This window comes from Pelodiscus sinensis, chromosome 2 (assembly GCF_052426305.1).
Source record: "Pelodiscus sinensis isolate ZL-2025 chromosome 2, ASM5242630v1, whole genome shotgun sequence".
Taxonomy (NCBI): Eukaryota; Metazoa; Chordata; order Testudines; family Trionychidae; genus Pelodiscus; species Pelodiscus sinensis.
Window position 1 is genome coordinate 261,544,426 of NC_143053.1, and position 21,427 is coordinate 261,565,852.

Sequence of the window (21,427 nt, forward strand, 5' to 3'; positions counted from 1 at the left end):
TGGCACCACCCCATGGAGGGTGTTTCCAGAACAGAGCAGCAAGGATCCAGCTCCACGTCTCTCCCAGACACACCTGAGCATGGCACGGGCCCCTGCAGCCCAAGGCCGGCCGTGTGCTCAGCGCTCACTCAGATCTGAATGGAGGCCCCCAAAGGCGACAGGCTATTGGTGCGACCCTCCCACTGTGCTGCTCTGCTCCAATCTCTCATGCTGTTACTGTGTCACCTGTTTAATGACATTGTCAAACTTACTTCCTCCAGGCCCACAGGCTGCTGGCCAGTCCACCGAGAAACCCCAACTACGGATTGTTCTTGTTGGAAAAACCGGAGCTGGGAAAAGTGCAGCCGGAAACACCATCCTTCGGGAGAAAGCGTTTGTGTCTGTCATCTCAGCACAATCGGTGACAGTGAAATGTACTAAGAAGGAAGGGCAAAGGCAGGGCAGGGACATTGTAGTAATCGATACACCTGGCCTTTTTGACACAAAAGTTCCTGAAGATGAAATTATGCAAGAAATCGGGCGCTGTGTTGTTGTCTCTGCCCCAGGCCCCCATGCTATCATCCTGGTGATGCAGCTGGGTCGTTTCACTGAAGAAGAGAAAAAAACAGTTGAACGAATACAAGACATTTTCGGGGACAAAGCTGTGCAGTACATGATCTTCCTGTTCACCAGGAAAGAGGACTTAGAGGGTAGAGATTTACATGATTTTATAAAAGATTTTAATGACAAAGATCTTGAGAAGTTGATAAATAATTGTGGGAATCGCTGCTGCGCTTTCAACAACAAAGCGACAGGCGAGGAGCAGGAAGCCCAGGTGTCAGAGCTGATTGCCATGATTGATGAGATGGTGCAGCAGAACGGGGGCTCCCATTATACTAATGACATGTATGAACTTGCACAGAAGAAACTTCAAGAAAAAATAGAGAGTCTCAAAAAAATCTATGAGGAAGAGCTGGAAACAAAGAAAAGCAAATTGAAATTTCAGCATGATGAGGAATGTAAAAAAAAGGTTGAGGATTTAAAAAATGAAGGTTCATATAATGAAAGTTCTTTGAAACAAGTGGAAGTGTCTTTGCAACCAAAACTGGAACAAGGTCTAGAGAAAATAAATCAATGCCACCAGGAAAAGCTACATAAACTCAGGGAACAAGCTGAAGAGGATGTTGGTATAATAGATTATATTTTAAGTGCATTCTCTTCTGTATTTTCAAAAATCAAAAGCTGGTTTGAATGATGAGGAACTTGCTGTCATTTCCGCTTCTCTTGTGACTTTGCCACTTGAATAGTAATGGCTGGCATTTCAGTGCTTTTGAACAATTTAACCTCCTAATTGTTTCTTCAGACAAGTTCAGTTTTGTATCAGCTTCTTAGTCTTCTTTCTACTTCCATACCCTACAGCTAATGCATCCAAATCCTTGAGTATTTGCTCTTTATTAACATGAAGTGTTGCTTCCATTTGAGAATCTGGTCACAGCTATTAGATCACTTCTGGACTAAATGTTGGAATAAGTGTGTGTTGGTGTACCGTGTTTATTGATATTAATACGGTTGTCAGTAGTGGGGCAAATGCAGATCTTACCTCTCTGCAGGAATCATTTACAGAAATCAGAATCTGTTCATAAAAATAACCCTTCATAAGTATTCACCCATCAGTTTGGATGAAGAGCTCTCAGCTCATTAGCTGTTCACAAGCAGTTCATTCTGACTGGTCCACATTCAGGATGTGCAGCTTGTGACTGGCCACCCAAGGCACATGATACTGTTTCTGCTTCAGGAATGAAATTTGATGTCCAAGTGGATAATGACTGATGCTTGATGTGGATTGTCAGATCAGTAGTCGGAAAATTTATGAAGCCTTCAAGGTTTGCGATTCTTCCTTTCCCATTCATCCCAGCTCTTCTATTCATTAAATGATTAGTGGCTAAATGCTTTAAAATAATCCCCCATTTCTCACGGCTGTATAACTCCAACCATGCCTACTATGGGCAGACCCTTTCTGTAAGTCTGTCATGTAGTTCTCCTGTTTAGCTTCTCATTTGCTGTGAAATGTCATGTGCTAGTTTCCGTGAATGACAAATCAACCTATGAAAATAAATTCTATGATTTATATGTAACCACATGGCAGCAGTTGTGTTTTTAAAACCTGGAAACACTGCTTAGTTTTATGAGGATTTTTAGGACACCCAGATACCATTTATCATGGAGCAGTTATTGGCTCCTGTGACTGATTAGTCTGGGTCTGAGCACTGTTGAGGGCATCAGCTCAGGGCAAATTGCTCAGAACCAGGGCTCCTTACAGCCTTAGGCTGGAAACCTTTCCCCAAAATAGATCACACACCAGTCACACCGAGGAGAGGTTGTAGAACCCAATCTCACCAACCCAGAACAGATCCTCCTGATCCCAAAGAAGCAGCCACAGTCCCAGGTCAATGTACACTTTAGGTCTTGCCCGCAAGAGCATGCTGAGCCAATCCTTTAGCATCTAAAATCTAAAGATTTATTAAGAAAAGAAATAAAAGGTGGAGAGTAAGGTTTTGAAGGAGAATACATTACATGCACCAGTCACCCAGTTCTTGATGCAGGTTCTCAGCAGAGATGTTACAAACTGCTCGCTTAGAAGTCTCTGGTGCACATCCTATGTCAGAATGGGTCAGCAATCCTCCCCGGCTCTCTGTCCCTCGCAAGGCTGCATCTGGGATCAGGAGCATGATTGAAGGCAAGATGGAGGCAGCCTCATGGCATTTTTATATTCCTGGGCTGTGTCTACACTGGCCGCTTATTCCGGAAAATCAGCCGCTTTTCTGGAATAACTTGCCAGCTGTCTACACTGGCCCCTTGAATTTCCGGAAAACCACTGACGATCTACTGTAAAATCATCAGTGCTTTTCCGGAAAAACTATGCTGCTCCTCTCTACACTGTTCCGGAAAAGGGCCAGTGTAGACAGCAGAGATTTCTTTTCCGCAAAAAAGCCCCGATTGTGAAAATGACGATCGGGGCTTTTTTGCGGAAAAGCGCGTCTAGATGTAGTGTAGATGTAGCCCTGGTGTCTCCCAAACTGAAGCTGGTCACATGATCAAGTGACCTGTCTGTGTTCCTCATGGCTGCTGGCAAGTGAGACTGGCTGGTTTGCCAGTTCCAAGACGCATCCCTCAGGTGAGTATTGGCCACTCTCAGAGCTGTTGTCCCTGGAGCAGAGCTGGGTAGCACAGCCATTCACTGACCAGTCCTTCCTCACCGTAGGCAGTCCAGGCCCATTGCTCCGTCCCAGACGGGACATCCAAAATACAAGCACAGAGAACAATATCCACAACTTCCTATACAAAAACCATACAAGAACACTAGTATCATACACAGAATCAGTCGAGCATAAGCTTTCTTTTGACACTTTGCATGGCCCCCTAGTACAGAATTTGGGGGAAACACCATCCGTGGGTGCACCAGTGATCTGTCTGCTCACTTCAAAATCCTATAACGTGACCCTTTAGCGCTGGGCCTCAGGTCAATGGTCAGCCCTGTTCAGCAGACGGTCAGAAAACCTGGTCCTGGTTTGGGGAGGCTGATACACAAAAGGTCCACAGCCCAGCCCTGGGTCACGGTGGGGCCACAACATGAACAAAACAGTCACCAGTGACAGTACAGGGACCCACGCCCTAGTTCAGGGCATGGCAGACACCCCTGGTCACCCCACTGTGGCCACCTCACTGTGGCCCTCATCCCTTTCCCTGTCCCAATCCTTCCCCCATTTCATCTATACCCCTGGCCCTGACCCCAAACCCACCCCCATTCCTAGACCCGCTCCCACCACCACCCTCCTGTTCCCGGTCCAACCTCCGATCCCAAACTACTCCCCCTTCCGTCTCCACCGCGATGCCCATTCCCCCTCCATCGCACCCCCAATCTCACTGCTATTGACACCCTATAGTGGCCATCTCATTTCCCCTAGGTGTGAGCAGCCCTCAGGGGATGGTTTTAATGTCTCCCGCTCCTAGATCCCTAGGGGCTGCCTGTTCCCTCCGACACTCCCTCCCTTACCGGGGATGGAGAGGGGCAGCGCAGCACCACCACTTTTGGTGCTGCGCCAGGGATCGGATCCCTGCTTGCCCATCTCCATGGCCCACAAAGTCCATCCGAGGGCCCAGACAGAGGAAAACCCCTGGCTCATAGCCCCCTGCAGGCTGAGCATCCTCTGTCCTTAATGCTGAAGAAGTTGGTAGGGGGAATCAGGCCCTCCCTTGTCTGAAGGCTTATCTCTTCACCCTCCCACTTCCCTGGTCACTCTCACATGAACAGAGAACAGCAATATCCAAAGTCCAGAGATGCAAACAATTTGATGCTTATTGGGGGTAGCTTCCAGCAGGAATGAATCCAGTTTTTTTCTCTTTCACAGGGTTTTCCCCACCCTTTTCCCCCTCACCATCCACTTCCTGTTTGCCTCTAATGCACATAGTATTATTTTCAGCTATAACTTATCCAATCATTTTACTGAAATGTAAATAAGTGAAATGTAAATAACCAATCCTAGTATATCATAGAACACTAGAACTGGAAGGGACCTCAGGAGGTCATCAAGTCCAGCCCCCTGCTCTCACGGCAGGACCAAGCTCCATCTAGATCACCGTGACAGATGTCTATCTATCTTGCTGTTAAATATCTCCAGAGATGGAGATTTCACAATTTCCCTCAACAATTTATTCTAGTGTTTAGCCACCCTAACAGGAAGTTTGTCCTAATGTCCAACCTAAACCTCCCATTTGCTGCAATTTAAGCCCATTGCTTCTTGTTCTATCCTCAGAGATCAAGCAGACCAATTTTTCTCCCTCTTACTTGTGACATCCTTTTAGATACTTGAATAAAGCTATCATGGCCACTCTCTGTATGTAACATCTTTGAACTCCCCAAACTACCCCACTTCATCACAGGCTACTTACCTGGTCTGGTGATGGGCAAGATGGCAGAGCCTTAGCCCTGCTGGCCACTTGTTTGGTGCTATGGATGCCCCTAGTGGTCACACTGCAATATAGTGCTCTCCTGACCCCGAGCGGCCACTTTCACTGTGTTGTTCCTCCTCTCTGTGCCCTCCCTTTTCATGTTATGGAAAACAGTCCCATTGCTAGCAACTCCCATCTTCCTGGCACAGCCAAACCCTGGCCTTGGTTTAAGATAGAGCCAGAGGAAGCTGCATAACAAATGTAGTATCCCGAGCTCTTATCATTTAGGAGAAGTTCTTGAACAAATGGACTTACTGACAGACCCACAAATCTCTAAGCTATATTTATTGATTTAATTAGATCAATTATGAAGTCACACTCAGAATTTTACCAGTAGCTGCTGGCCAACAAAACACTGCCTTGGGAAACTGATAGCAGACTTACTTGTGGAAGTGCTAATTTTACAAATGCAATTACCAGGTATGTTTTCAGGCCTATCCTCCCACCTATTAATAATGAAGAATTAGTGAAGGGCAGAGGTAGTATGGTAAGGGTATTTGTGTGGCTGGATGTGTATAGTTTTGTCATATTTGAACAGAACTGTCTATTTAGAGACAATCTTCTTGTCCCCCATTTCCTTTGTTTATCAACCAATTTTAATAGCATTTGAAATGGAGTCAGCTTTTCTTTTTTAAAGATCCCTTATGTTGTGAGGCCCTGTTCTGTAGCTTAGTTAGCTTAAGCCTTAATCTGCCATTGGTGACATATAACAGTGTTTAGCCAATAGGCCATCTTCTGTCCATGCAGCATGCTTTCCCAGGATAAAAGGTAAACATCCAATCCATGAAAAGACAAAAAAAAAAAAGTGGGCAATGTTGTAGGAAGTTGTGTGTGAGAGAAAAAGCAAAAGAGAGAATAGGAGCAATATGAAGTACCTGGGTGCAATTCTTACCTTAGCACCTCAGAGCAACTACCATTGATTTCAGTGGGCCCTGCAGCACATTGGTGGAGACCCCTGTGATTTGCAGACCCTTTTGAAGTGTGTCTGTCCATGTTTCCAGAAACTTTAGAAGCCTCATGTGGAGCCATGTGCTTGTGTAATGCACACACCTGGGCTACGTCTACACTGGCCCCTTTTCCGGAAGGGGCATGTTAATTTCAGCCATCGTAGTAGGGAAATGCGCGGGGGATTTAAATATCCCCCGCGGCATTTAAATAAAAATGTCCGCCGCTTTTTTCCGGCTTTTAGAAAAGCCGGAAAAGAGCGTCTACACTGGCCCCGATCCTCCGGAAAAAGCGCCCTTTTCCGGAGGATCTTATTCCTACTTCAAAGTAGGAATAAGATCCTCCGGAAAAGGGCGCTTTTTCCGGAGGATCGGGGCCAGTGTAGACGCTCTTTTCCGGCTTTTCTAAAAGCCGGAAAAAAGCGGCGGACATTTTTATTTAAATGCCGCGGGGGATATTTAAATCCCCCGCGCATTTCCCTACTACGATGGCTGAAATTAACATGCCCCTTCCGGAAAAGGGGCCAGTGTAGACGTAGCCCTGGTGTGGTCACTGACCCTTGCAGTGGCACTTAGACCACAGCAATAGATAAGACCAAGAGATCTCTACAGCCTGGGCTGAGAGTCAACTGGCTTTTAGCTCAGAGGATAGAGGCTGCTGTACTCAGCTTCAGAAGTCCTAGGTTCAAATCAGCCTGGTGGGGGTTACACTGGCAATCATTAAAGGTATGTCTAGATTACATGCCTCTGCTGACAGAGGCATGTAAAATAGGCTACCCGACATAGTCAATGAAGCGGGGATTTACATAATCCCCACTTAATTAAAATAAAAATAGCCACCGTGCTTTGTGAGATCAGTTGATTGTCGGCACAGCGCACGAGTCAAGATGGGGATCGGTCGACAAGGGAAGCCTTTGCCGACCTATCCTGTAAACCTTGTTTCACAAGGCATAAGGGATCAGTGGGCAAAGGCTTCCCTTGTCGACCAATCTGCGTCTTGACTCGCGCGCTGTGCCGACAATCAACTGATCTGGCACAGTGCGGCAGCCATATTTATTTTAATGAAGCAGGGATTATGTAAATCCCCACTTCACTGACTATGTCGGGTAGCCTAGTTTACATGCCTCTGTCGGTAACCTCCACTCCCTGGTTCAGGGCCTTTTGAGTACTTGGTAGTAGCTTGGTTCAGTTTCCCCTATCTGAGTGTGCCTCAATCGGCCTTTCCGAATGTGTCTCTGGGCTTCAGCCACCAACTCCTCGATTTATGCCTGCAGGATCAGTAGACCCTCCTTTAAGTACTTACTGCTGTAGTGCCATTCCGGGTCTCTTGTTAAGTTACCCATCACTGGCAGAATACGGTAGAGCCACATCCCATCAACGGTCAGGGTTGCTCATCGAAGGACTATTATGCACATGGATAGGTGTCTTGGGGGCAGGGCTTTCCATTTAACTCGATGGAGTGGTTCTGGGCAGTCATACACCAGTAGGTACCGTTCATTTGGACCAGCTCTGCATATGTTAATTTCTCAGTTACGATCTCCTTGAACCTAGACAGATTAGTTAAAACATTATATGGCATTTACATAGAATTTCCTTGTTGGAGTGGGTACAACATTCATTGGAGTGCAAAGTGTCACTGGAGATCTCCAAATACGCAACACCCTCTATTTCAGTGATATGGCCCTTCCTCTGCACAGGCAGGGAGGTTACCATTCTAGCCCATTGTATATGAGGGATGCCCAGGGGTGCTAGAAGGGTAAAGACTATACTATGGCCTATTCATATTGGCCTTGAGCTCTCATGGATTCTCTGTTTCCCCATTCAAATGGAGGGGTGTTTGGGAGATGGGGTCTTACCACTTCCATAAGGGCTGGGTGGACTCAGCCATCCAAGAAGTCTGTTACAATTACTTATGCGGTGATAGCTAGAGCTTGCCCCATCCTTCAACGCTTATCTTCTAGTTCTTTTATTTGGTACCATTCATCAATAACCTGATTAAATTCTGGTCTATGTGCTAGGTAATGTCTAGTGAGGAATGCACAGGGCTTGATAAATCCTTTACGTTGTTTAAGATTAACTGACCGGCCTTACTAGTAACCAGTTCTCCAAGGGCATTTGATATTACTACATCTGTTATTCTTGACTTGATACGGTTGTGTTTCTCTGCCTGATGTACTAGGGTGTAGGTGTAGCTGACTGAGGGTATGTCTACACTACAAAGTTAATTCGAACTAACAGCCATTAGTTCGAATTAACTTTCATAGGGGCTACACATACAAACCACTAGTTTGAATTTAAATTGAACTAGGGGAGCGCTTAATTCGAACTAGGTAAACCTCATTCCACCAGGAGTAACGCCTAGTTCGAATTACGCAGTTAGAATTAAGGGCTGTGTAGCGCCTTAATTTGAACTAGTGGGAGGCTAGCCCTCCCCAGCTTTCCCTGGTGGCCACTCTGGCCAACACCAGGAAAACTCTTCTGCCCCCCTCCTGGCCCCAAAGCCCTTAAAGGGGCACAGTCTGGTTACACTGCTTGTGCCAGTTGCAAGCCTGCCAGCACCCAGCCAGCAGACCCTGCACCTGGCACGGCATGAGCCAGCCACCCGCTGCCACCCAGCCCTCCTCCTCTTCCTGGGACAAGGCTGGCGGCTCCCAGGAGCCTGCCCGTGGCCGCAAGAGGCGGGTGCCCACCTGATCTAGTGCAGAGATCGTGGACCTCATCGAGGTTTCAGGGGAGGCTGCCAACGTCCATGATCTCTGCAATAGGCACAGGAATGAGGCCATCTACGGCAGGATAGCTGCCAACCTGGCCACCAGAGGCCACATGGGAACCCAGGAGCAGGTTTGCATGAAAATCAAGTTGGTCCAGTGAGATCCCCGACCCTGAGCTCTGAGCTTAGAACATAAGAACATAAGAACGGCCGCACTGGGTCAGACCAAAGGTCCATCTAACCCAGTAGCCTGTCTGCCGACAGTGATCAACACCAGGTACCCTGGAGGGGATGGACAGAAGACAATGACCAAGCGATTTATCTCGTGCCATCCATCTCCAGCCTTCCACAAACAGAGGCCAGGGACACCATTCCTACCCCTGGCTAATAGCATTCCATGGACCCAACCTCCATGACTTTATCTAACTTCTCTTTAAACTCTGTTATAGTCCTAGCCTTCACAGCCTCCTGCAGCAAGGAGTTCCACAGGTTGACTATGTGCTGTGTGAAGAAGAACTTTCGCTTATTAAATTTAAACCTGCTACCCATTAATTTCCTTTGGTGTCCTCTAGTCCTTCTATTATGGGAACTAATGAAGAACTTTTCTTTATGCACCCTCTCCACACTACTCATGATTTTATAGACCTCTATCATATCCCCCCTCAGTCTCCTCTTTTCTAAACTGAAAAGTCCCAGACTCTTTAGCCTCTCTTCACATGGGACCTGTTCCAAATCCCTAATCATTTTAGTTGCCCTTTTCTGATCCCTTTCCAAGGCCAAAGTATCTTATTTGAGGTGCGGAGACCACATCTGTACACAGTACTGAAGATATAGCGTACCATAGTTTTATACTTCCCCTCCTCCTTCTTCCCCTGGCTTCTTCTCCCCCTTCCAGCTCCCTCCTCCCAGGTTTTCCCCTTCCCTCTCCCACCTCCTTTTCCCAGTCTCCCCAGAGGTTAATCCTGTTAATCCCCCCCCCCTCAGTTTTGTTAAATAAAGAGTTTCTATTTTTGAACACACATGTCCTTTATTTTGTACATCAGGAAGGGGGGCTAGGGAGGGGTAAGTGGAAGGAGGTGAGGGATGAATGGGATACCAGCCCCCGATGGGGAGGACTGGGCTGGCTCTGCGGGCTCCTCGGTGTGGAAGCTCTCCTGCAACCCCCCGATTGACCTCCTCGGATGGCAGCCTGTGGCAAGTGCAGCCGGGCTGATGGCTGAGTGCTGTGATGTGCCCAGTGTGGGCACTCAGCGCACTCCAAGACAGGACGGCTTTGCTGTCCCTCATCGAGTTAGACAAGCAAGTGGGGAACCCTGAGAACTGTCTGTCCGGGGTGGGGGTCGGGTCCCTTTAAGCACAGCCCTCAGCTAGCAGGCCCATCTTCCACAAGCACTATGCCATGTAATTAATGTAAGACTTGATCACGGTGTTTCTTACCTACGAGATGCCACGCAAATTCTAATACAGAGGACTGTGTGTTCTTTTCAATGCCAGTGTTATTACAGTTTGCAAAATAGTAGTGTTTAAATGCAAAGTAGTTCAGTGCCTTGTACCCTCATTGGTCATCATTATGCAGTGATCCCCCTTTAGAAGTACCTTGGACACTGGTTGCTTTGATTGCAAATACTATCCCCCAAAGAGGACCACAGCATGGGTTAAGAATGTCTTTCATTATGAATGGGGAATCCCATGTAATTACATAATTCTCTCCAGGTATTCTTGAGGCTTTCTAAGTCTTTGTGCACCTGGCACCAGAGTGTGACTGGGCAGTTGGCTGTTATTACAATGGTGAGGTTACTAGTTTCCCCATTGTTGTGGGCATCGGTGTATGGCTTTCCTCAAATGTTCTGATGTCCCACTTGCCCGTGTTTCACTTGAAGATTTATCGTTACCGTGGTGGGGAAACCACTCCCCACACTTACCACGGTGCTCCATCTGCTCTGGCCCCTACAAGCGCCGCTGCCTCTGTTAGCGGCAAGTGGGGTGCCAGCGATGCAGGCGCAGGCGCAGCCAGGGCTGGGCCGGGCACAGAGGGAGGGTGCTAGGGCCCATGGAGGGGCAGCCACCCCACCGGTGGGGTGGGGGTGGGACACCGGGCCGCACGCCCAAAAGGGAGCAGACAGAGAGGAGCAGGGGGAAGGATAGCAGAGGCTGGCTGTGCTCTCACTCCCCACAGGCGGAGATCCCGAGGAGCGGCCAATGCTCAGGATGGGAGATGCAGAAGAGGAGCAGGCCAATGGATGAGGAATGCCCCCAGGAGGGCCCAAGAGCGACGCGGCCCCCGGCGGGTGGGCTGGCCGAGCCCGAGCCAGGACACTGTCGACCTGGGAGCCAGAGCAGAGAATGGCCAGGCCAGTGGGTCGGTTGGGACAGTAAAGTGGCCGCAGTGCAGTGGCAGGGATCCCGAAAGCAAGGGACAGAAGGTGGGGGAGGGGGCACCAGCAGGGCTGGACTGAGTGAGACCCCTCTATAGTTACATCTGGCCAACCCCTTCACGGTTGGTGTGTAAGTTCTGTAAAGGCTAAATATTTCATTAGTATGGCAATTAAAGCAAAGCAAATCCGGTGGAAGGGGATTGGTAACCCACTCCCAATCCTTTTTACATGGCACACTCCTTGCTCCCTTCCTCAGGCTTCACAGGGCTAGTGGGAGCTGCAGCAGGAATGGCCCCATGGTTGCCTTCCAGTCCATTTTTGTTCACCTGTGAAGACATGGTTAGCATTTACCTAGCTTAAACAATTAAGACAGTATACTATTGTCCTTTCACTATGTTTTCCTAGAGTTGCTGTTTGATTGGACCCAATTCTTTTTGTTTCCCTTTCTCTTGCTGAACAGTTTGTTTTTTCAGTTCATGCTCTGCTTTATTTAGAATGGTCTTTCATTTAAAAGACAATACACAACATCGATTTTTGCAATACATGTGCTCCAGACAAGATAAAACAAACTTAGAACACAAAATATACCTTCTGTCACGATAGTAGAACCATGGTTCTTTTGTTCAGTTGCTCTTCAGCTGGTACCAGAGCTTTCTGATGTTCTGAAAGAGAAAAGAACATTTTCCTACCCCCATGGGGGGTGGCACATTATATCTCTTGTTGTCCTTTTTACTTTACAAGTATTTTGCTGACTTATTTATTAGCTGTTACCCAATAATTACTTATGCTTTTATTTTGTAAACCAGCTTCTGAGGGATTGGTTAAATTACTTCCCTGCTCAATTATTAAGTTAAAGGTGGTATGCCTTAATTTTCCTCTTATACCACATACCGGCTACGTCTAGACTGGCATGATTTTGCGCAAATACTTTTAATGGAAAAGTTTTTCCGTTAAAAGTATTTGCGCAAAAGCATGTCTAGATTGGCACGGATGCTTTTGTGCAAAAGCACTTTTGCGCAAAAGCATCCGTGGCCAATCTAGACATGCTTTTGTGCAAAAAAGCCCCGATCTCCATTTTCGCCATCGGGGCTTTTTTTGCGCAAAACAATTCTGGGTTGTCTACACTGGCTGTCTTGCACAAAAGCATTTGCGCAAGAGGGCTTTTGCCCGAGCGGGAGCATCATTATATTTGCGCAAGAAGCTCTGATTTTGTACATTAAAAAGTCAGTGCTCTTGCACAAATTCAAGTGGCCAGTGTAGACAGCTGACAAGTTTTTGCACAAAAGCTGCTGCTTTTGCGCAAAAACTTGCCAGTCTAGATGCAGCCACCAGGTTTTTAGTTTATCTGTTGTGAAGCTTCACATTTATTTATAGGTAGTAACTCTATACACTGCTATAGTGATTTGCCTTGGCTCAAGGGGTTTGCTAGTTGTAGTAAGTTGAGTAACATGGAGTCAGCAGGCCTAAATAGAGGCCTGTAAGATGAAAACAGCAACAGGCCTGCAATCTAGTGAGCAAGACTTTGGTTCAGTAACACAGGAGCCAAGAAAGAAGCCCTACTGATAACTGTGTAAGTTAGGTGGAGCATGGAAGGACACAGGGAGGCACTGGGTACAGACTGTGAGCCAAAGGGGAGTAACAGAACATCTTAAGAAATGTCTTGGTACAAAGACTCCCTAAAAACTAATGCACATACCCACCTAGGTTCAGGACCAGGTCGGAATTGACAGCATGAAGGATAGTAAGTAAGCCCCCTTCCATAAGGTGAGGGGTGGTAACTAGGCAACACAGGGTGGCAACCTGGTACGTAAAGAAATGTTGTAAGTTGTTTGTACCTGTCTATAAAAGGACACCGCAGAGGATGCTCTCCGGCCACCTTGGGGGGGGAGGGGGGACGCACTAGGCGCCTGAATAGCAGGTGTCTTTGCCTAACTTACAGAATGCACAGGGGCTTACCTCTGACTAACAGCTGTTAATATCTGTTATATGGCAATAGGCCTGCCTGGTGTTGGTACCTTGTCAACGCGGGCCATAGTGCCCAGTGGTGTCACATTGCACTGATCTCTGTTATCAACTGGTAGAGCTTCGCATTTGACAATAAAACTGCTCGATTGATTTCAAACCTTGCCTGCATCTGTCGTTTCTAGGGCCTCTCAGAGATCTCCTGTGTTGACCCAAGTGCACGGGGTCTAACACTCTAGATAAAGGGAGTACCGATTGCTACGCACACAGCCGAAAGTTTATCACCGACGGAGTAGAGGTCCTGTCAGGAGCGTGCCAGGATGACCCTGACCAGACGATGCTGACACTGACAGTCCAGACCACCGAAGGTACCGAGGTACAAAAACACTGAGGTACGACACCAGTTACCATTCCAGCAAGCCTAAAAGGCTTTCTCTTTCTGAGAGAGTATCATGTACAGTGTTAGCACTATATTTATTTCCATGTTAGCAGTAACATCAGCATTAAATTTCTTTCAAGTAGGGGCTTATGAATATTTTGTTATAAACCATATCTTTTATTTGGACAATTTACCACAGAGGACAGTGCGTGTTATATCCTCTTGAAAATTTTGAATAACATGTCCTTTATATCCTTTTGTTATTATTTACAGAAGATTCAAACCGTTCATTAACAGCCAGGCATTCACATACACTTGCTTTCAGATTCAAAGTTATGAGCAACCCAAAGACTTAGCCTTGAAAGAGACACAGTGAAAGTCCAGAGTTCTGCTTTTAGATCACACCGCAAAAACACACACACTTTGTGGCTTCTCTTTGAAGCGTTTGAGGTGTTATAGAGGTTTTATGTAGCTATTAGCATAACAGTTTGTTTCTTAGAACCACCTTAAAGGTTAAATGCCCCAAGACAAGTAGCACTAGTTATTTATGTTTTGTCTGTTTGCAATTTGAGTGAAAGGTTTTAAAACAAAGTAAAACCAATTCATTTGAAATCTACCAAACAAATTTACAAATTTGCAATGAATTCCCTGTTATACATTTAACCAGCCAAGTTTAATAGAACCCCTTAATTTCCATTTAGCAAATTTCCACAAAGAAACAAGCAGGTTTTCTTTAAAACATTAGGACAATTGCTTAATTCCTTACACATTCCACAGAATCAATTCCTCACCTTTTTATACTCTTAATCACTTGCTTTGTTCCTTAATGAAAAGCTGGATAAATTCATGGAGGTTAGGTCCATAAAAGGCTATTAGCCAGGGGATAAAATGGTGTCCTTGGCCTCTGTTTGTCAGAGGCTGGAGAGGGATGGCAGGAGACAAATCGCTTGATCATTGTCTTCGGTCCACCCTCTCTGGGGTACCTGGTGCTGGCCACTGTCGGCAGACAGGACACTGGGCTAGATGGACCTTTGGTCTGACCCAGTACGGCCGTTCTTATGTTCTTATGTTGTTATGTTTTGTTCTTATGTAAAACTTTCCTTGTTACAGTAATTTAACTTTACCAATGCCTGTACTACTGCTTTCATTATTCTTCTACTATGCCCACACTGGGCCCAAGCCTCTTACCCCTTCCTCTCCCCCTCCACTTTCACATGCTTATTTCCTTGTATTGTTTATACCTGAGCCTGCTTTTCTGCTGAATGGCTCCTTTTCAAGACACGGGTTTTGTCCATTACAACTTAGGAAGAAGGATAGGCTCTGGGTAAATCCAAATGTTTGTTTTTGCAGTCAGCTAATAATTTTTTTAAACTCCTAAGTACAGCAGAATCTTCGAGTGAGATTAAGAGTTCGTAAATATTTGCCAGTTTGCTTTCAAGGTCTGCATAAGTTAAATTATTGTAAGACCATATGCAATGCCTAAACTTTTGAGGCATCTGCTCCAAGACATAGTTCGCTCCTTCTCCTCTTTATGAGGGTTTTTTTCTGAATCTTTGCACCAATATGTCCAATTTGTTCTTTACTAGCAATTTTTAGTATGATATGTTATATGCTTTTAAGATCCTTAAAGGATCTTAAAGGGAAGGAAGAACGGGGGCACTAATTTCCCCCATATGATTGTGGTTGCAATGCAGTGAACCCCATTTTATTTTTAAACTTGCCAGGGCCACCTTTGTCTATTTCTGCCCCCACTCTTTAGGCATTGTAAAAGTGCTGCAGTTTGTTGTTTAACAACAGGGGACATTGCTTTATTGTTTTCCAGGTTTTTAACAACCTTTTCTAATTTCTCATTTTCCTGCTTTACTTTTATGAGCAAATCATATGTCTGGACAACCTGTGTTGCTTTTTCTGTTGTTCTAATTTTTATTATTATTATTAATTATTATTATTATTACCTCATTTTTCAGCTTTAAGGAGGTATTTTCTGCTCCTTTAATTTGAGGATCTCCAGCATCACTATTATTGCTTTGTCTATGTTATTGCCTTCCTGATTATTTCACCATTTGACCACCTCTTCCTTTGCTTTGGCTGTGGCATACTGTGTTTTTAAAGTTGCTGCCTGCCAGGATTTGTGAACTTGTACTCAAAATATTCCTGTGGGTCGGCTTTCACCTTCCCCTTAGGCATCAGGGTTAAATCACACTGTCTGTTTGGTCAATCTCCATGTAGGTCAGCCCTATGGAGATGTGTGCTTCTTCCTTTACTAGCGTCCTAATGCACACCCACTTGCCAGCCTTTTGGGGGATGTGCGTCTCCCTCTTCTTTGAACTCCCGTGGTCTCAATCTCCTCGGCTGCTGGCCTTATTGGGGATGTACGTTTCCCCCTTTACCACTGTGGTCTTACGCATTTGCCGGCCTTATTTGGGACTTGTACTATTCAAGGTTATATACGTCACGTGGCTGATGGGGGGCTTCCATCAGGACTTGCAATGTCACGTACAATGAGGAATTGGGACCACCAGTTTGCACTGCCTGCCACCTTGTGTACCCAGCCAATCCTGGGCTTAACGTATGGCTCAGTTGCTTCCTGGTGGTTTGTCCAGTGCCTCCGTAACACACCCCTTAGCTTAAACAGTACACAACCCTCTTGTACTGGTTCCCCTCCTTCCTATGGGTACCCTTTAGGCCTGACCCTTATGCTTGATTCACGCACGTCCAGGTTTCTCTCTGTCTTAAATTTGGAACAGAACCAGGATGTGTCTGAGGGGAAAGAGAGACTCCCCAGATCATCACTAAAGGAACCGAATCTGGACACCGTATGTGAAGCAAGCAGGAGAGTTTATTACACACACAGCGCTGGCAGAGTGTCACGTCGCTTGTTAGGGCTCAGTGAACACTGCCAGACCATAGATTACAATTAATTATATAGGATGCTTAATGGGCAGATCAAAGTGATGGGGGGAGTAACCATTATCTACTGACATGCATCTGACGAAGTGGGTCTTTGCCCACGAAAGCTTATGCTCCTATACATCTGTTAGTCTGTAAGGTGCCACAGGACTCCTTGGCTCTTTTGCATCATGTCCTGTATTTGTGTGCCAGTTCCAGATTCCAAATTTAGAATAGGGGTTCTTAAAAGAATATCATAGCCTGCCTCAGAAATTTTTATCCAACAGCACGCTGCAGTTCGCCGGGGATGTGTTGTCCTTGCTCCTCGGGAGATGGCAGGGGTGAGTCTGGCCCGAGAGTGGGTTGGCCCAGACCCGTCACACGTGCATCTTGCTTTAGGATAGAGACCAACCAGGAAACTGGAGGTGAAAGACTCATTCCCACCACCACCCCCAAACGAGCCAAATTTCCCACACATTCACTAAAAGAGAAGAATTTATTTGGTCCTTCTGACTGCCTAGCATCTCTTCCAACAGCATGATCAGAGCCAGTGCTAGGTGATTTTGATTCTCCACAGGAACAATTCTGGCATTAAAGTTTTAAGCTCCTGTAGCATTTAGAAAGCACAGCAATCAGTGAAAGCACACCAAAACACATTAGAAACAATTTTACTTCTGATGCCAGAGACCAGTTACAGAATTTTTTTAAATGTCTTGTTTACTTTTGCTATTTTTAACAATTTCGTTTTTGAAATGGAAGCCGTTATTTGCAGTACCTTTGTAAGACAGCATACTTGTTTTCTTTCAATCATTCCTTTAAACAAGGTAAACTTGCCTGCTCCTGGGGCTGGGACTCCTGGGGAAGGGACAGCTGTACCATGGCCCCGGCGCCTGGAACAGCTGCACCACAGCTCAGGTTCCTGCTCCAGCAGCTGCCATGCCCTTCCCCAGGGCTGAAGGCTGAAGCTGGGACCAGGGTCATGTGGTGGCTGCCCAGCTGCTCCCTGGCCTGGAGCCAGGCTGCGGTGCAGCTACTCCTGGGCTGGGGCCCTGATGCTATTATTAGTACCTCATTCCCAACCCAGGAGAAGCCAAAATGCAGGCCCAGCCCCACAGCCAGCAGCAGTTATATGGCCTTAGCCCCAGTTGCTCCCAGGGCAGGGTCATGTGGCAGGATGCTGTTTTGTGTGCCAGGGCTGGAGCCACGGGCATGGTGCAGCTGCTCTATTTTTAGTACCACATGCCTGGCCCAATCGGCAGCCTCACCCTGGCCCTGGCTCATCTCCAGCAGCTGCCATGCAGTGCACCCTGGCCATAGCTCCAGCCCTGGGGAACAGATGAAGCTGTGGCCAGGGCCATGTGGGGGCTGCCCAGTTGCTCCCAAGGCAGATACGTGGCATCTGCTCATCATATGACACAGCCCCGCTGTGTGAGCACCAGTGCTGGTGCCGGACATGGGAGTAGGTTTTCATCCCAACATTCCTCTTCTACTTTGCTCAGTGGCTTTTTGGTGCTCAACCAGGCAGAGGTCCTCTCACCATTGACCCCAGTATTCCTTGCCATCCCTGACCGTATCCACTCCCACCTCACCAACCTTAATGGCTACCCTGGGACCATGGAACCAATGCCACACATAGTGTAACAGGATGTGGTCACAGATGAACCCTCAGAGGTGCCTCCTGGGGTGCTGCCATGGCCACTGCCACTCGCCTTCCCGCCCTCTGGGGCATCTCACTGCCTGGTCCTGCTAGATCACCTCTGCTGGTCTCCCCCAACCAAGGCCCCGAGCTGAGGTCCCTTCCCCCACCAAGAAGCAGCACAGACACTGAACCTCTTCAGATCCAAGGAGAGTGCAGTTTAGGGCCCAGCCTCCTGAGAGAGCTCTCCTGCTACCCACCAGCTCTGTGCTCTTGGGGAGCCAGGGAGTGCCATTCATGGAAAACCATCCTCCCCCCTTCTCCTAAGCCTTTGTTAGAATCAGACAAAGCAAGGAAAAGGCCAGGGAAGACCTAAACTAATTAAGGAAACACCCCAGCCCCATCTGCATTGAAGATAGAACTCATTAGCATACAGAATGGAGAGCAGCTCTTCCAAGGCAGGAACTGCAGTGAACTATGGGATACCGAAAGCAGAGAAGCACTGCCTGATGGGAAATCCCTGCTCCAGATGCTAATGAACCCAGGCCTGCTCATCCCCAAATTAGTCATTATCAGACCAATTCTAGTAACGATCCTATTGACATCTAAAATACTGAAACAGCCTCATTGCATTGTGAGCTCGTTCAAGGAACATCACCCATAACCAGGTGTGATCAGTCTCTATTGTCTCTTCTCTTTCTCTTTGAACTATTGTCCTATCCCTGTAAAAACTCCTACTCTGGCCCAAGAAAAACTGTTGATACCTGGATTTAAACTCCATCAGTTCCATTGAGACTTCTTCATCCCCTGTCTGATCGTGCTGGGGGCTCTTGTCTCCTACCCTCTGGACCCCCGGCTATCATCATCATCTGGGACCCCGATCAGTGCAAGCTCCGTGGATTGGTGAGGTCTCTCTCTCTGTCTGTCTGTCTGTCTCTCACCAACTACCTCTGTAGTGGGTTTCCGGGTGTGAGCCACTCCCCCTGCACCCCAGCGGGAGGCGGGGGGGGGAGGCCCTGAAGACCCACTGCCTGGAATTTGATTGAGGGAATCCCTGTTCAGGATCTATGGAATCCTGTTCAGGGATTGATGGGTGCGATCACCCCCCTGCTTTAGCTGGCAGAGGGGACTCAGCCGACCCTCCACCGCGTCACCCCCCCCCCCCCCGCAGGACCTGGGAGGGCCCTTTTGGGCTCGACAATGGGTCGCGGGATCCTTGTACCCCGTTCCCATCCTTTGGACGGGTGTTTCTGCATCCAAGGGAGTGGGGTGCGACCCCTGTCCTCACCCGGCCCTCGTAGCAATGGGTGTCAGTTGCTTGGGAGTGCTTTTGGGTTGTGGGAAGTGGGTGCCCCGGGCCCGCCCTCTCCTCCGGGTCCCAGCCCAAAGCCCTAAGTGGAGTTCGGCACCTGCAAGCCGCTCTCCATGGCAGATGGGGCCACCACTCTAAACTCGTCTGCCCACGGGCGCCAGAAAGGCCCTGCACCGGGCTCCTTCCACTCCTCACCTTCCAGCTCCCTCGGCAGGATGCCCATCAGATCATTCACCCCGCTGGGGCTGCCGTGTCCATCCAACCGCGATCTGCAGGCTGCTGGGGCTGTCCTTCTTTGCCCAGAGGGCAGGAGGCTTGGCACCCCTGGAAGCCAGGGTGGCCGCTTCCTCGCTCTCTCCCCTTGGCGTCCGGCCGCCACTTTTAAAGCTCCCGGGGAGTGACATCAGGGATGTTAGCCCCGCCCCACCTGCATCTTTCCCCAGCGCATGTCTGGGGCTCCGCCCCCCTGGGAGGGTCATCACGTCCTGGCGGGACGCTTCCCCGCAGCTTGGGTCAGTCCCCATCTCCTCCGGTGCAGGCTTGTCTGCGCTTCCCCGTGCCCTTGATGCGGCCGGTCGGAGCCGGCCCCGGCGATGCTGGCCGCGGTGTCCATTTCCTGGCCCTGGGGAGTAACCCTCCCCCCGAGGCTAGTGCGGACCTTGCCGGGTCCGTCCCACACCTCCCCCCTTTGGAGGGGTTGGCCACGGGTTGGGGTTTGTTCCCCTATCTGTTATAAGAAATCCACGTTAAGGTAGGTGGCCTCCAGTTGGTGCACTACCTCAAAACAGTAAGGCTGCAGGGCCAGATACCACCGCATTTTGCAGGAGTTCGTATTCTTCATAGAGTTTAGCCAGACCAAAGGGGAGTGGTCCGTCACCAATCTGAATTTATTACCCCATAGATAGTATCTCAACGCGTCAACCACCCATTTCACCACCAGTGCCACCTTCTCGATGGTAGCCCAAGATGGGGCAACAGCTTTCAGCTGAGGCATAAGATGGGATGATCCCTGCCCGGTTCTTCCTGCACTAGTACAGCGCTGAGTCCCACCTCTGAGGCATCTGTGTAAAGAGTAAAGTTCTTGTCGAAATTGGGTTGTGTTAACACAGGAGCTGAGGCCATTCTCTCTTTTAATATCTGAAAGACTCGCTCCGCCTGCGGGTTCCATCTCACCTTGGCGGGTTCAGTGTTCCTCACTAGTTCAGTCAACGGCATTGCCAACGTGGCGAACTGCGGTATGAATCTCCTATAGTACCCTGCGAGCCCCAGCAATTGGCAGACCTGTTTTTTGGTTGTCAGGGTCAGATAATCTCTTAAAGCTTGTACTTTGCTGTAGATGGGTTTCAACTGTCCCCGCCCCACTGAGTACCCCAAATACGAGACTTCTCTTTGGGCGAAATGACATTTCTTTGGGTTGGCTGTGAGCCTGGCCTTACCCAGGGATGAGAGCACTGCCTCTACATGCCTCAGATGGTCCTCCCACGTCGGGCTGTAGATGACAATGGCGTCTATGTATGCAGCGGCGTATTCATGATGTGGGGTCAGTACCCGATCCATCAGCTGCTGGAAGGTCACTGCTGCCTCGTGAAGGCAGAAAGGCATGGTTCGGAAGTGGAACAGGCCGAATGGGGTCGAAAAGGCGGTCTTCTCTCAGGCTTCTGGGTCGAGGGGTATCTGCCAATACCCCTTCGACAGATCCAGGGTTGTTATACAGGAAGCCTGCCCGAGCCATTCCAGGAGCTCATCCACTCTTGGCATCAGGTATGCATCTAAGAGGGATATCAAGTTCACCCGCCGGAAGTCTATACAGAATTGCATCGAGCCGTTGGCTTTAAGGACTAGGACGATTGGGCTGCGCCACTCGCTCACTGACTCCTCTATTACCCCCCACCGCTGCATCAATTGGATCTCCCACCTCAAAGTGTCCCACATTTTCTGGGGAAGGGGGCGTAGGAGTTTCCACATGATCCAACCTTCCTCTGTGATGATCTGATGTATCCCTAGGGTCGTCCGTCCGGATCGGGTTGTGAGGGTCTCCTGGTGTCGCTGGAGGACGCCATGCAGTTGTCCCTGCTGCTGAGGGGTCAGCTCAGGGTCTAGCGTAATCTCGGGGCGTTCTGCCTCGTCCCCACTCCACGGTCCCAGGTCATCTCCCTCAGAGGGCGGTGCGATCAATAGGGTTTCTCGGGGTACCCATTTCTTTAGCAGGTTGACGTGGAGGAGCTGGGTCC

At 48.3% G+C, this 21,427-nt stretch overlaps 1 protein-coding gene across 1 annotated transcript; it reads left to right on the top strand.

Moving 5' to 3' along the window:
• Positions 1-232: 232 nt before the first annotated feature.
• LOC149525487 (GTPase IMAP family member 7-like) lies at positions 233-1,234 on the top strand. Its single transcript, XM_089776033.1, has one exon. It carries the CDS (start codon positions 233-235, stop codon positions 1,232-1,234), a length of 1,002 nt encoding a protein of 333 aa, XP_089632159.1.
• The last annotated feature ends 20,193 nt before the right edge of the window (positions 1,235-21,427 follow it).

What these genes read in the sequence shown, in the direction of transcription:
- LOC149525487 (XM_089776033.1), top strand. Translation starts at nt 233, where the DNA reads ATGACATTGTCAAACTTACTTCCTCCAGGCCCACAGGCTGCTGGCCAG.